The 16,478-nt window shown below is 42.0% G+C and overlaps 1 protein-coding gene across 1 annotated transcript in view; it reads left to right on the top strand.

Moving 5' to 3' along the window:
• Window positions 1-16,478, top strand: part of LOC311043077 (MAM domain-containing glycosylphosphatidylinositol anchor protein 1-like) — a gene marked incomplete at its 3' end in the record, with an annotated part of 180,149 nt that overhangs the window by 41,103 nt on the left and 122,568 nt on the right. Inside the window, exon 2 of the mRNA XM_084054237.1 lies at window positions 16,211-16,350. Coding sequence (XP_083910363.1) covers window positions 16,211-16,350 — 140 coding nt within the window. The remainder of the gene's footprint in view (window positions 1-16,210; window positions 16,351-16,478) is intronic.

Below are 16,478 nucleotides of genomic sequence, written 5' to 3'. Positions count from 1 at the left end.
AAAACAGTGTTATAGTACATATATCCTATATATAATTCCACAAATATCTGCATGTGTATGTGGTACTTGTCATTGTACATGTGCACACATGGTACATTATAATCATCCTCTGCGTGTCTGTCCTTGCTGACTCCCCAAGGACCAGTGCTGATTACAAGCAAAGTCAATGCAAAGACGACCATGAAAGTCATGATGCCAGTGACGGGACTCCACGTGGTGTCAATAAAAATAAATATAAACAAAAATCTTTTTTTCTTATGAACGTGACACAAATGGCGCAAATGACACAGAGGAACGCCGGCCATTGCCCGGCAATGACGCGACTCACGGGTGTTCGCTCATGATGGTATATGACGCAAATGAAGCAACACCACTATCCACAATTGCTGTGATGTGATGTGATGCTATGTGATGCAAATGATGTGTTGCAAAACAATGTAGAATCCATGGGATGAGCAGTTCTATAGAATGGCCTTTTCCTGAACCAGCATGCAGGTATTGTCACATGGTCCACATGTGCATACATGCCCACACACACACACACACACGTACGTACGTACACCCACACACTGTATGCTGGATTGGTTCAGGCAAAAGTGGTGTAAAGAGAGTGGTGACAGAATTCTTGATCGTTACGTCATTTATGAAAGCATGAATCCCAGAAGTCCTCTGGTGGGCCATTTGAATGCATTATACAGAGAGACAGCATTTTTTTTATGATTAGTCAATAAAGGCATCAATTTACAATTTTTATATAGCACACCAATGTGTATGTAGTTACATCAATATGCCTTTGAAAGAAATGTGCTAATATTTGAGTGTGAACATCGAATCTTAGCCTACTGGCCTTGTTGACACATTTTAAGCATATTGCTGTTGTTTATTGCTTTAAACGTCTTTACCTTTTAAAAGTGTGGCACTTCGTTCTGCTGCAACTCTACTGCGCTGCTAGTGTTTACTTCCAGGAACTGAACAGAATCTCCATGATCCAAAAATTGCTGTGAAAGAATTGGTTCACTGGAGTGAACAGAGTTGTCACCACTCTGTCTTTACAACATTTAACTAGTCTCGTTATGACAGGCTACATCCCAGGACAGTATAGCATACAGTTTGCTCACTGGGTGTCAGGAAACTGTGTTAGGGCAAATATCATATCCAGAGCACTCGCACACAGTGTGTATTGATGCCTGAAATGTTAGAACCTATCAACCGTTGTTGATGACATCATGTCATCTGTGTTATTAGCAAAAATAGCCTACTGTAGCTCAAAGAGCTGTGAACATGGACCTCAAACCTCGTAAATGACTGACCGGGTTGTCAGACACAGACAAGGAGCATACAAAGAGCAGCGCTCCTCTCCAAAGTTGAACTATTGTCTGCTTGAAGTGCTTCAACAAAAAACGCTGGGCGCCAAGGGCACTAAAGCGCGATGCTCTGGTGCTGGGAAGAGGAGAGCACCAGCGCCTCTTTACCAATGCATGGCAGAAAGGCACTGCCAGCTGAAAAACGCTTTCTGTGGACACATAATGAGTGCATGGTTAAATTAAGAAATAATGTTTTTCTTTTTTTTAGACACAATTTAGTGCATGTTGTCTTTCAGTGATGTAGCGTTGTACCATTGAAGTCACAGTTATCCTACTGACCTGAGCTCTGATTCATCATTAACAATTAATAATGACTGTGTATTGCTTGTAGATTTCAACTAAAACGTAGAGTGGAAACTTTAAAATCCTCCAACTGTCTCCTAGAGCCAAATCTGAATCCTTGCATGATCTTCAGCACGTTCCAAAGGTTTCATTGAGATGTCATTTGACCAAATGCAGAGATCAAAGTTTTCAAAGGACCTGTAGGGCTGAATGGAAGTCAACAGTGGAGAACAAAACACGAGTGGGATGGAGAAAATCATGTGATGATGAAGAGAAGGAGCTACCTGACTCCACTCTAGACAATTGATTAAATGATGAAGTAAGAGGAAGAGGCTGAGAATTAACAAGGAATTAACAAACTGTGACTCACTCCTCCATGTCTCCATGACCTTCTCTAAGATTCCTCCAGCAAGACACACAACAAATACGGGGTCATGCCTATGTTCCCACAAATACGGGGTCATGCCTATGTTTCCTCAGCCCTATGTTCCCTCGGTTTAGGATTACGCTTGGGGTTAGTGTTAGTGTCTTGAGTGAAAATAGGGCTGAAGGTACGCTCCCCAAAAACACAAACACACACACACGCACGCACGCACGCACGCACGCACGCACGCACGCACGCACACACGCACACACACACACACACACACACACACACACACACACACACACACACACACACACACACAGTTCGAGCATGCACACACATGGTCTGAGTATCCTAGTCCCAAAAATAGATTAAAGGCCCTAAACAATTCGGCGGAGGCGTCTTGCTCATGTAGTGTAGTCTTGCTCATGCAGTGTATATCGCTCTGGACATACATCCAAATCTCTTTGCCGCTAAAACATAAATAAAATGCTTTCTGTGGACATGGCCCTATCTCTTGTTGATTACACAACATGGCAATTTTATGATGTTACAAAAACCTGTGGCCAATAAATGATAAGAAGGTAATTTGGCCTGGCCTTAGAGGTGTAACAAAGCTGACAGGAGTTTGAGGGAGCTGTCAATCTTTGTACATGCCCACACAGCCCTGAGAAGAGGTGTAATATCAGCCAGAGAAACTGAAACAACGTGCACGAGTGTTCAGGGCCTTACAAATACTTACATAACAGTTGTTGTTTTGAATTGTTGAATTGATCGAACTGGGTTGGACACCGGAGAAAACGAGCAGTAACAAACCTACACCTACTGCTTTGAAAACCAATCCTGATTCCATCCCATATGAAGGATCGCTCTAATGTGTTTTCATTGGTTCTGTGAAGCTTTTATTACATTTTTATTTCCTAATTGTTTCCACCCAGTTTTAAATAATTTAGATGAATTTAGATGAATTTAGATGTATTTAGATGAATTTAGATGAATTTAGATATCAGTTGGTAGATTGGCAAAACTCGACTTTTTATTTATTTTTCATATAAGAATGCATTTAATAATCAAGAATGTAGCAAGAAGAACGCTAGTATTATTTATGAACAATTCTGACAAAAAGCATGAGTGGAGTGGCGTGTAGAAACAGCTCTCTCTCTCTCTCTCTCTCTCTCTCTCTCTCTCTCTCTCTCTCTCTCTCTCTCTCTCTCTCTCAGTGACACACAGTCACAGACAGACAGACATGGACCCGACCGAGTTTCATTTTGTGCACGCCACACATATGAAACCATGGCATGTTCACGAGCAACACAGAAAGTCACAGAACACAGACAGATATGCACTGCCCAGCTCGGTTAACAAGACAAACTATTGGAGAGAGATGCGCATCAGCATAACGTCACTGCTGTTTATTTACTGACATCAAACTCGGAGGAGAGAGAGAACACTCTCTAACCTGATCACTCGTCATGGTGTTTTTTCCCCCTGTCTGTCTCTCTTGGGGTCCATAACGATATTTCCACATGTCCCCTCATCAAGGTAAAACATACTGTGATATGAGGGGGAGCCAGGGCCTTTGCGTTATTTGCGGAGTCCTCTGCAACTAACGTAGTGGGCGTGTAGGAGTCAGATACATTTTTCAGTGTTTACATTTAAAAATGGTTAAAATGTGAAAGATGAATTTATAATAAATATCCTTAAATAAAAATGTATTTTATGGTGCATTTGAGGCAGGTGCCGGAGCCGGGCTCTGGCCAGCTCCGGCCAGCTCCGACACTTGGGCCCTGGCTCAATTATATGGCTTGACGATGAACTGACCTGCACATTCAACATACATTTGTGTTTTCCATAATGTTTTACAGTCATTTACAGAATTATAGATGTTTTGTTTAAAATATCCTTTCTTTTTAATGTAATTTAACTTAGTAACTTTATTTCTCAGTTTACAATAAAAACTTCTGTCTAAAGGGCTCCCTGATTTAAGTGCAGCTACTACAGTAGCTTTATTCTTCTTCTGCATTAAAGATCTTAACTCATTATCGATCCACGATGCACTACTCCCCTTCACAGACCTCTTTCTAAATGGAACATGCTGATCTACAAGTCTCACAAATCTATCCATGAAGATTTCCAGAGCAATGTTTTCATAATTTTCCTGACATACATCAGACCACAAATCTCTCTTCTTTAACAAACAAGTCAGCATTAAATATTTGATCCTAACCCCAGTCTTTTATCCTAACCCCAGTCTTAAGCATTGTAGTTTTTCTGCCTGTGAATACAATGCATGTATATTATTAGTTATTGGCTGTACTGAGTGTATGCAAAGTCTAAGTTTCTTTTTGAAACAGGCCTTTCTTGTTATGTGACGAACATCACCTGGAAGACTATAGTAAATCATTAATTAAATTAACAGAAAGTCTTTCCTTGACTCTAAGCCAATTGAGACACTCATGCATTTCTGATTATGTCTGAGTCATAGTGACTGGGCCCATGGGGGCCCTGACAGGGGCCCCTGGGGCTTTCCCGGATATCCTAAGCCCTTGGGGCTTTTTCTGATGCCTAAACCAAAATGGCTCTCTGCAGACAAAATTGATGTACTGTATACTCGATGTGGCTCCGCTTTGTATGATGGATGTTAAGTCCGCCCTAGTATCCTGTGTGTATACCACCACCTGACACAGTGGACATAGTGCATCTCTCTCCATTAATTGGACACAGTGGACGTAGTGCATTCTATCTCTCACCATTAATTGGCACTGGTAGAGGTTTGTACCACCTATAACCAACCTTTTAAATGTCAACAATCGTGAACGCCTTCAATTTCTGACCAATCAAACATAATGTTTGTATTTGTGTATTCTGTGGCAATGTAAAAACATTGCACATGATGCTATCAACCAGAAACACGCCTTTATAATAAATATAATCATCCCCTCAAAAGTATTTCAGTTGGATGAATAAAACTGTTTTGTGTTATTTGAATGCAATTGTGTGTTTTTGTGAAAAGCAATGCCTTCTACAATATTAATTGTCTCAACAGGGCCTTTTCACGTGTTACACGTTTTGTGCAAATTGCTCAAAACATCATAGTGGTAGTAGCAGTAGGGATTTAAGATGGTGAAACTCTAAGAGGTGAAGCTTAAGGTTCCAATGCTAAATCAATTTCTCATGAGAAGGAACAGGTTTTTTTTTGTTTTTAAGGCAATGCCTGTAGGTCGTTATGATATATGCCTGTTCATAAGCTTCCTGGATGGCCATATTTGGGCAATGGTTTATGCAACATCTCTGCTACATCACCCCCCCAGGAATATCAGCATTTAAGTAGTTTACCGAACAATACTAATTCTAATAGGTTAGCTGTTCTGCTAGGTGTACATGTATGTTAGATGCAAAATAAAGTTTTTGTAGCTTGTATATTATATAGTGTAAATATTCTGTATTTTGGTATTTTAAAATAATAACTCTGACAATACATCAGTTGGAAAGCTTCACTTTGCGGTGCAGAAGGTTTCATGGCATTCAGGCAATGAGAGACAGCAGATGAAAACAGGCCAGGCAATAGCCGCATACAAGTTTCAGGCATTGCCTGAAACGCGCACCTCAGATCTAGTAAAGATGTCAATGAAACACTATTCATATTCAGAGATTATCAGGGGAAAGATACTTGCACAGCAGCAGAGTTGGGATGAGGAGAAAACTAAGCTCGCTGAAGAGCTGCAGATGTTGGCTGAAAAGTTAGTCTCTGCAGAGCAAAGGATTAAAGCCATGGAGAAGGAGAGAGCAATGAAAGAGGTCCAGGCAATGGACAAGACCCTTCGAGAGTATGAGTTACAGGCAATGGAACAAACACTGCTACAAATCCAAAAATTGTTGAACGAGAAAGAGAAGGAGAACACTGCCCTTAAAGAGAGTCTGACAATAGACAATAGACAACTCCAGAATTTGCAGAAGGAGAGACGGGGACTAGCTGGGGAAAAGGAGGCTTTGACTAAAAAGAATGGGCAACTTCAGAACAAACTGGACCTCACCCAGGAACAACTCCGAAACAAAGATGCTATCTTGTTAATGGAGGAGAAATTGGAGAACGGGACACAAGGATTAGCTGGAGAAAATGGTGCTTTAGCTAAGAAGAATGTACAACTCCAGAACCAGTTGGAACTCACACAGGAAGACCTGAGAACCAAAGAGACATGTTGGTTGAGGGAAGAGGAAAAATGGGGGAAGGAGAGACTGCGACTAGATGAAGAAAAGGAGACTTTGGTTGAGAAGAATGGACAACTCCAGAACCAACTTGACCTTACCCAGGAAGAACTGAAAACCAAAGATACTGGTTGGTTAAGGGAGATGGAGAAATTTGGGAAGGAGAGACTGCGACTAGATGAAGAAAAGGAGACTTTGGTTGAGAAGAATGGACAACTCCAGAACCAACTCCATCTCACACAGGAAGAACTTAGGAACAAAAATACACTTTGGTTGTTGGAGGAGGAGAAATGGGGAAAGGGAAGACAGGGACTAGCTGGAGAAAAGGAGGCTTTGGCTGAGAGGAATAGGCAGCTCCAGAATCAACTGGACCGTATCCAGGGAGAAATGGGAGCAAAAGAGAACCGCTGGTTACTGGCATTCAGCATGGAGCAAGACAAATGGGGGAAGGAGAGGCAGGGACTAGCTGTAGAAAAAGAGGTGTTGGCTAAGAAGAATGTGCAACTTCAAAACCAACTTGACATCACCCAGGAAGAACTGAAAACCAAAGAGGCTTTGGCAAAAAATAATGTGCAACTTCAAAACCAACTGGACCTCACCCGGGAAGAACTAAAAACCAAGGATTCTCATTGGTTAATTGGGGAGGAGAAATGGCGGAAGGATATCCATTATCTTACTAGAGAAATGGAGGCTTTGACTGAGAAGAATGGGAAACTCCAGAGTCAACTGGACCTCACCGAAGAAAAACTGAGGACCAAAGATTCTCATTGGTTAATGGAGGAGGAGAAATGGCGAAAGGAGATACAGGGACTAGCTGGAGAAAAGAGGGGGTTGGCTGAGAAGCATTTAAAACTCCAAAACCAACTAGACCTCACCCAGGAAGAACTGAGGAAAAAAGATGCTCATTGGTTAATGGTGGAGAACAAATGGCGGAAGGAGAGTCATGCACTAGTTGTGGAACATGAGGTATTGGCTAAGAAAAATGACGAACTCCACAACCAACTGGACCTCAACCAGGAAGAAGTGAAAACAAAAGAGAACCGTTGGTCACTGGCATATAGCATGGAGCAAGACAAATGGCAGAAAGAAGGACAGGGACTAGGTGGTGAAATAACAGCTTTGACTAAGAAGAATGGGAAACTCCAGAACCAACTGGACCTCACTAAGGATGAACTGAAAACCAAAGATACTTGGTGGTCAAGGGAGGAGGAGAAATGGGGGAAGGAGAGACGACAACTAGCTGGTGAAAAGGAGGCTTTTGCTAAGAAGAATGGGCAACTCCAGAACCAACTGGACCTTACCCAGGAAGAGCTGAGAACAAATTATGCTCATTGGTTAATGGTGGAGGAGAAATGTGGAAAGGAGAGACAGCGACTAGCTGAACAAAAAGGAGCCTTATTTAAGGATAATGGCCAACTGCAGAATCAACTAGATGTCACCCAGGAAGAACTGAGAAACAAAAATGCAGTTTGGTTGAGGGAGAAAGCAAATTGGGATAAGTTGAATCAGGGACTAGCTGGAGAAAAAGAGGCATTAGTTAAGAAGCATGGGCAACTCCAATACCACCTGGACCTCACCCAGGAAGAAATGAGAAACAAACATTCTGTTTGGTTAAAGGAAGAGGAGAAGTGGGGGAAGGAGATGCATTGTCTTGCCAGAGAAACAGAGGCTTTGGCTAAGAAGAATGGGCAACTCAAGAACCAACTAGACCTCACCCAGGAAAAACTGAGGACCAAAGATAATCATTGGTTAATGGAAGGGGAGAAATGGAGGAAGGAGAGACAGGGACTAGCTGGTGAAAAAGAGACACTGCTCAAGAAGATTTGTCAACTCCAGAATCAACTGGACCTCATCCTGGAAGAACTGAGAACTAAAAATGCTCATTGTTTAATGGAGGAGAAATGGCGGCATCAGAGTCATGAACTAGCTGAAGAAAAGGAGGCTTTGGTTAAGAGAATTGGGGAACTTCAGAACCAATTGGACCAAAACCAGGAAGAACTCAGAACAAAAGAGAACCATTGGTTACTGGCTTTTAACATGGAGAAAGACAAATGGGAGAAGGACAGACAGGGACTAGCTGGTGAAATAAAGGCTTTGACCAAGAAGAATGGGAAACTCCAGAACCAGCTGGACCTCACTATGGATGAACTAAGGACCAATGAGACTCATTGGTTAACCGAGAAGGATAAATGGGGGAATGAGAGGCTCGGATATGCTGGAGAAAGGGATGCTTTGGCTGAGATGAATATGCAACTCCAGATCCAACTAGAACTCACTCAGGAACAACAGAGTACCAAAGATACATGTTGGTTAAGGGAGGAGGCAAAATGGGGGAAGGAGAGAAGGCAACTAGTTGGTGAAAAGGAGGCTTTGATTAGGAAGAATGGGCAACTCCAAAACCAAATGGACCTTACCAAGGAAGAACTGAGGACAAACAATGCTTATTGGTTAATGGAGGAGGAGAAATGGGGGAAGGAGATACATAGACTAGTTGAAGAGAAGGAGGCCTTGTATAATACAAATGGGCAATTGCAGAATCAAGTAGACCTCACTCAGGAGGAACTGAGAACCAAAAATGCTCTTTGGTTAAAGAAGGAGGAAAATTGGGATAAGTTCAAACAGGGACTAGGAGGAGAACGGGAGGCTTTGACCAAGAAGAATCGGCAACTCCAGAACCAACTAGGCCTCATCCAGGAAGAAATGGGCACAAAAGAGAACCGTTGGTTATTGGGATTTAGGATGGAGCAGAACACATGGGAGAAGGAGAGACAGGCACTTGCTGGAGAAATGGAGGCTTTGGCTAAGAATAATAGACAACTCCAGAACCAACTCGACCTCATCCAGGAAGAACTGAGATCCAAAAATGCTCTTTGGTTAATGGAGGAGGAGAAATGGGGTGGGGAGAGAAACGGCCTAGCTGGAGAAAATGAAGTTTTGGCTAAGAAGAATGATCAATTCCAGAGGCAAATCAACCTTTACCAGGAAAAACTAAGAACAAACAATACTAATTTGCTAATGGAGGAGGAGAAATGGGGTAAGGAGAGACAGGGACTAGCTGATGAAAATGAGGCTTTGGCTATGAAGAATGGGAAACTCCAGAAACAACTGGACCATATCCAGGAAGAAGTGAGAACCAAAGAGAACCGTTGGTCACTGGCATTTAGCATGGAGCAGGGAAAATGGATGAAGGAGAGACAGGGCCTTGCTGGAGAAAGGGAGACCATGGTTAAGAATAATGGGCATCTCCAGAACCACTTGGACCTCATCCTGCAAGAAGTGAGAACCAAAGATACTCATTGGTTAGTGGAGGAAGAGAAATGGGGGAAGGAGAGACAAGGACTAGCGGGAGAAAAGGAGGCTTTGGCTCACAAGAATGTGCAACTTCAGACCCAACTGAACCTCACCCAGGAGGAACTGAGAGCAAACAATACTCATTGGTTAATTGAGGAGGATAAATGGGAAAAGGAAAGACAGGGACTAGCTGGACAAAAGGAGTTATTGGCTGAGAAAATTGGGGAACTCCAGAACCATCTGGACCTCACTGAGGAGGAGCTGAAGACCAAACATGTTTTATGGTTAAAGGAGGAGGAGAAATGGGGGAAGGAGAGACGGCGCTTAAAAGAAGAAAAGAAGGCTTTGATCAAGAAGAGTAGGCAATTCCAAAACAAGCTGGACCTCATCCAGGAAGAACTGAGAACCAATGATACCCATTCTTTAATGGAGGAGGAGAAATGGGCAAAGGAGAGAGAGGGACTCACTGGAGAAAAGGAGGCTTTGTCTCACAAGAATGTACTCCAGACCCAACTGGACCTGAGTGTTGGGGAAGTTACTCAGGAAGAGAAGTAAGTTACTAATTACTTATTATTGCTTTTAAACGTAATGCATTACATTACATTACTTATTACTTGGTAGTACAAGTAACTACTTACATTAAGCTAGTGCTACAAAAACAAACAAAAACTCACCAAACCTAACTCGCTAGACTAAACAAAAACAATCTATACTTATAAGCTATATTCATCTGCAATGGATTACAGAACAGGAAAAACGATAGCAGAGTATCGCTAAGACAAAGCTGATCAGTTATATTTTTTGAAAACAGAAACTAAATGTTATCGCCGATTTCTAACACAACCTGGCAATGTCACACGGTAAAAATCCTCACAAAGAATATAAAGAAGATACAAATATAACACAATAAGATACAACAACAGCTGTCCACTGTAGACCGGCCAGGGAGGGCATGCTCAAACATGTAGTATGAGCTGCACAGCAGTGCTGCAGTTGAAAGTGTGCTCAGAATCCGGACGCTACACTCAGCAGTTTTTTAATAGCCTACCCGTTTAAAAACGTATTTACATTGTGTATTCAATAACAACGGTCTAAGCCATTGTCAATCGCTATCCGTCATCGACGACTGACGAAAGCATCAATACATCGGTTCAAACCTAGTTGATAGCCTGTAGATTTCTTTTTTTGGCACTTGGGGCTCCACTTCTATGCAGCTGGATGGACACAACTGGTCTCATAATCATCTCAGTCAAAAACACATTGTGTTCATAACGCAAGCAACATAGCGTTACTTCTGTTTGGACAATTGTAATGAGTTACACTACTTGTTACCGGGGAAAGTAATATTGTTATGTATTAGTAGCGTGTTACTGCCCAACACCACAGGATCTCACCCAGGATGAATTCAGAACAAGATGCTCATTGGTCAATTGAGGAGGAGAAATGGGAGATGGAGAGACAGGGACTAACAAACTGGAGAAAAGATGGCATTGGCTAAGAAGAAGAATTCCACAAACAATCTTTTTTTAATCCCTTATTTATTGTCACTGTACATATATGCAATATCTGCCCCCAAAATGACTCAAAAAGTAGTATTTTTTGTTAGCTGGAATTGTATTCCCCCCCCCATAACATGACCATATTTTATTTCCAAGAAAGAGTTTTGTAATTTTATTGTATACATATTTAGATCAAGAAAAATGAGCCCTCTACAAGCTTCCTGCTCGAAGTTAATTGAGTTAAAAATGTCTAAATTGGTCATTTTGACCCATCAGTCACCCCAGTGCTAAAATGGGGATTAGTCGGTGTACAGTCACACCAACAGTACATCAGTAATTCTCTAAATAGTTTTCACATACTATGAATATTTTTTGTTTGCTGCGGTGATAGTCAAAATTTGCAGTTATTGCAGACTCATTTTACATCTGCTCATGTGTGTATAGGCTACATTACATCCCACATCTACACACATATAGTACAGACACACACGCACGCGTGTACACACACAAACGCACGCACGCACACGCACGCACGCACACACATACACGTCAACCTACTACTATTGTTGTTGTTGTCTTTTGTGGGGTGGGGGTATTTCTATGTTGCGCAATTACATTTTGTATCTGAATCAATTTTATATTTGGTCAACTTTGGTTGTTTTTAAACACACTCTACAAATAACTTATGTGTCTGTGTGTGTGTGTGTGTGTGTGTGTGTGTGTGTGTGTGTGTGTGTGTGTGTGTGCGAGCGAGCACGCGTGTGTGTGCTTGCCCAGATCTGACCTGTTGAAAAAAAAAATCTCATTCAACTAAACATTAGTACTGTCAATTTGTAAATATGAAAATAATGCACAAATGGTGACTTACGTTTTGTCTTCCATATCAGTAGTAACATAACCATTAGCAACAATCCACTTCTTGCTCAGGTTTTCCATTACAGCTGATCATGGTCGAATCTGTGCTCCATACTCGTCGGTAAGCGTTACAATATTACAGTATTCTCTTGGTTCAGAAAATAATTTGTATTATCCACAAAATCACGTTAAAATGACCTTTTTTTTGCAGAACTACTTTTTCTTCTGTGGTTAACAGTGATCGAAAAAGTATGGGGCGGGGGCTATGGGCATGACTCAAAGACAATAGAGAGATACAGTAGAACACTGGAGACATAGGAAGACTTGTCTTAAGGCTTGTTGTTTTTTATAACTATGTTTGAACTGCCTCATTGTTGAAATTCACGTGTAGTGTAGTCTGAGAACGTTTTAGAGAAATCAATTTAAGGAGTTTTATTTTAATTGTGTTTCATTCAATAGGATTCAGTTGCAAAATTATTGTCAATCTAAAAAAGCAATATCTCATTTGTAGCTATGATTCTCTACTTTCATATTAAATGAAAAGAAAAGTGGTGCCAAGTGGCTCTGCTAGTGACTAACTTTTGAGATATCTAAACAAACCACTTCAATATGATGGACGTTGTGTTACATTTCAGTTCACTTTCACACTCATTTCATGTCCATCGATCTGTTCACTGTTTTCCCCTCACTGGTAGTTCACACACATATAAACACTTCTGCGTGCGTCTCATGCCTATGGGACAGTCGATTCCAAATGTTGTAAACTAGAGGTCCGGGCGCCCTATGGGCACCCTGCCCCCTAGCCGTGCACGGGGCTCTAGTGAGGGCTGGCTTATTTTGGGGTTACAAAATCGTGGGATAAAAAATAAGTAAAATAATTATAAATAAAAAATAAAAATACATGGGGGACCCCCTGGGAGTCTTGGGACCCCAACGAAACATTGCGTACCCCTTCGAACCCTCGCGAACATCGCGGACCCCTTCGGCTGGCTTTTGTTTTTTCATGAACCTGGTTGCTTGTTTCTGGCACCCGTTAATTCATCGCGCACATTGTGGCTAGTGTTGTGGTGACATGTGATATGTTGTTGTTGTGTTTATCCCGAAACAATGAAATCAGTGTGGCGTCGGAAGCTGGGAGATCTCTTTCCTTAATGTATAAGTAGATGTGCTCTATAAATAAAGTTTTATTTGATTTGATGCCTGATTTATGCCTTGTCGTACAACTGTGTCGCATCCAGAACATAGCGGATCTCCAAGACCTACAATGCATCGCATATGTGCCATGTTGTAGGCTTGAAAATCAGGCGTCAATAGGAAATGTGCGTGTATTTATACTTTTGTGACGGGTTGTAGCGTTTATTTCTGCTGTTTGATATGTTAAAGGCTGGTCTATTGTTGTCCTCGTTCCCACCTACTCCCATTGACTTTTTCCGCCATCCCAAACCAATCACGTGATCAGTGGAAATACTCCCATCCCACCGGAATCCCATAGGATTCCTGTGGCCCATGAGAATCCCGAAGAAATGTTAGCTTCTACTCTCTATCATCAACCATCCCTCTCTCTTCTCTTCATCCCTCTCTTATCTCTAGTTTCTCCTTTGCTGATTTACACCACTTTTTCTACGTGCTCCACTCCTCTCCTCTCCTCTCCTCTCCTCTCCTCTCCCCCAAGTTGTGATGGGAGGGCAGTGTAGGGTGGGTGTTCACATCTAAAGGGTCTGTGTTGAAAGAGTTGGATTGAGACAGGCCACATCTGTATGCATGAGCAGCCACTATAAAGTAACTACACATATCGATCTGCTCCCTCGCTTCTGTTTCTACACAATTCATGACCTTCTGCAAGATTCCTCCGGCAAGACGCACAGACGCACACAAGCGTGAGCATGCACACACATTCTGACATGAATACCTGCATGGGCACATGCACAGTCACATCTCTCTCTTTCAACACACCCGTGTCCCACACACGGTGCTCCATAAGGCTGTCAGCGTGTCCTGGCACCCTCCCTCCTTACTGTCATTAGTTTTGATGAGAAATGTCCCGTCTGCTCAACAAAAACAAACATGGCAGCCCGCGACGGATTACTTCATCAGATGAGCGTGTGCCGATAGTTATGTTTCACTTACGGCTCATCTAGTACATCGAGCACTTCAGAAACCTACCGACGATACAAGGATGGGGGTTTTCAATCAGCACATTGTGATCAATGACGCATCAATGTGATACGGCGCTGTCAAGGCGGTCGTTCTCTCTGAGCTGTGATAATCTATCAACCTAATGTATTAATGCTCATCTGATCTGAATGGAGGGCAGAGTGGGTGCCAGTATTTGTGGTGTTGCACCATTTAGAATATGCTCTGTAGTTGATGTTCATGAGAAACTTCATGCATTCATGTTTTGACGTTTTAAATGCTTGTGTGTTTGGTGCAAGAACTTCAGAATATGTATTATAACACAAACACAACACGTTGTGAAGGTAATGACTCACAGTCATGACATGCAGACATCCCAGTCTTAATAAACATTATACACTGATGTATTTGCATTTAAGTCCAACTAAAATAAAGCGATAAGGCAGTGCTTTGTGATTTTAGAAAGGCTAAGAGTGTGTGTAAGAGAATGTTTAAGACACTATTATATTTAGCGTGGCTAAAAAGTTTACCACACTGGGCCCTATTATGCATCTTAAATCCATGTCTTAGGTGATAACGCCACCATCTTATGCGCAATCCCTATTATGCAATTTAAATGAACACAAACACTTAAGGAATAAGACTCGCCAGCATATTTTACACATGGGGGAGTGTTCATATGTTAATTAAGGGCGCAATGCGGTATCTGCTATTAGTAAAGCTGCTATTATTAAAACCTACCTCCCGTCCACTCCAATGATAAGTCCTTGAGAAAAAGGTCCATATCTCCATATCTTTTTTACCGTGGTGAAAACGAGCCATTTTCGATGGCCGATCACTCTGCAATGGCGGATCGCGTCAGAAATATTATTGTTCCAGGCGATAGTCGGGACCCTCGACCATATTCAGCATGGTGCTGTGAAGTGTGTTCACAACAACTGCACACAGCAGTTAGAATAGTTTACGTTTCTTTAAGCCACAGGTTAATTCGTTTTCCCTTCAACTTATGAGACCAAATAAGAAGCCCATCTTCACATGTCTCAGACTGCAGCACTAGTCTGAGAGACTCTTTCAGATGCTTTAAATGCAACATAGACAATAATTAAAAATCTGGTAAACACAACGTATGTGTTACAATAGTTAGCCGATTACCTGCCATCTCACGGTGGAGGTACATGTTTACATGTTAGGTTCTGTAGCTCCTTTACAAGTCCGTCGTTACACCTCTGTCCTACAATGTTTCAGTGACCAACCTTTTTCTTGGTGTCTGAAGGCTGAAAGGAGAAGAAATCACTCTAGTTAAGACTATGGGGTTTCCGGAAAAATAATATATTTTTAAAAATAACGGCTGTATATGTAATATTAATGGTGATTTGACAAGAACATGGCATATTTATGGTCTGGGGAAAAAAAGGATATACAACCAACAAGTCGTGGAAGGGGTGAAAACCGGTTGTGTTCCCTGCCGGCCTCTCACCCCAGCTCTCCCGGGGGAGAGCAGAGAGGGCTGGGGGAGGACTGTCACGCGGTCCGCCGTGCCTGGTTCTCACCGGGCGGAGCGAGGTATTGCAGCATAATGTGACCATTGAACGAACACACCCACAACAATTAAAGTTACATACTACTACATACTGTCATTAAATGAATGATTGATTAATTATAACCTTTATCACCGACACACCAGTGTGTGTGATGATCACTCTGGCTTGCTCTGAAACGACATGTGTCTCTCTCCCTGCGCAGCACTTCTTCTGCATGTGTGTAGGTGTGTGTGTGTGTGTGTGTGTGTGTGTGTGTGTGTGTGTGTGTGTGTGTGTGTCAGTGGTGGAAAAAGAGCTCACATGTTTTACTTAAGTAAAAGTATCAAAACTGCAATGTAGATACTCTGTTACAAGTAGAAGTCCCGTATTAAAATTGTACTAAAAAAAAAGTACAAAAGTGTCTGCATAAAAATACTGATACTTATAGTACCAAAAGTAGAAAATACTCATTATGCAGAAAGTCCCATTTGACAAGTTTTCATATGTGAAAATAGCATACCATTATAATTTATACTTATCTTTGTCCCTCTCTCTCAATGTGTGTGTGTGTGTGTGTGTGTGTGTGTGTGTGTGTGTGTGTGTGTGTGTGTGTGTGTGTGTGTGTGTGTGTGTGTGTGTGTGTGTGTGTGTGTGTGTGTGTGTGTGTGTGTGTGTGCGTGTGTGTGTACACAGCTCCAGCCAATGCTCAGATCGTGCACTCGGGTGCAGCATGTAATGTCAAGGAAGACAACATCAGTGAGAGGATTTACACCATCAAAGAAGGAGACACACTGGTACTGCAGTGTATCGTTAAAGGGCACCCCCGACCACAGGTACCACCCTGACACACACACACACACACACACACACACACACACACACACACACACACACACACACACACACACACACACACACACACACACACACACACGGAAGAAGAGAGAAAAGGAAATATATT

This window comes from Gymnoscopelus microlampas (genome assembly GCF_963454915.1).
Source record: "Gymnoscopelus microlampas genome assembly, chromosome: 1".
Classification (NCBI taxonomy): domain Eukaryota; kingdom Metazoa; phylum Chordata; class Actinopteri; order Myctophiformes; family Myctophidae; genus Gymnoscopelus; species Gymnoscopelus microlampas.
This window is presented reverse-complemented; position numbering and strand designations above follow the sequence as displayed.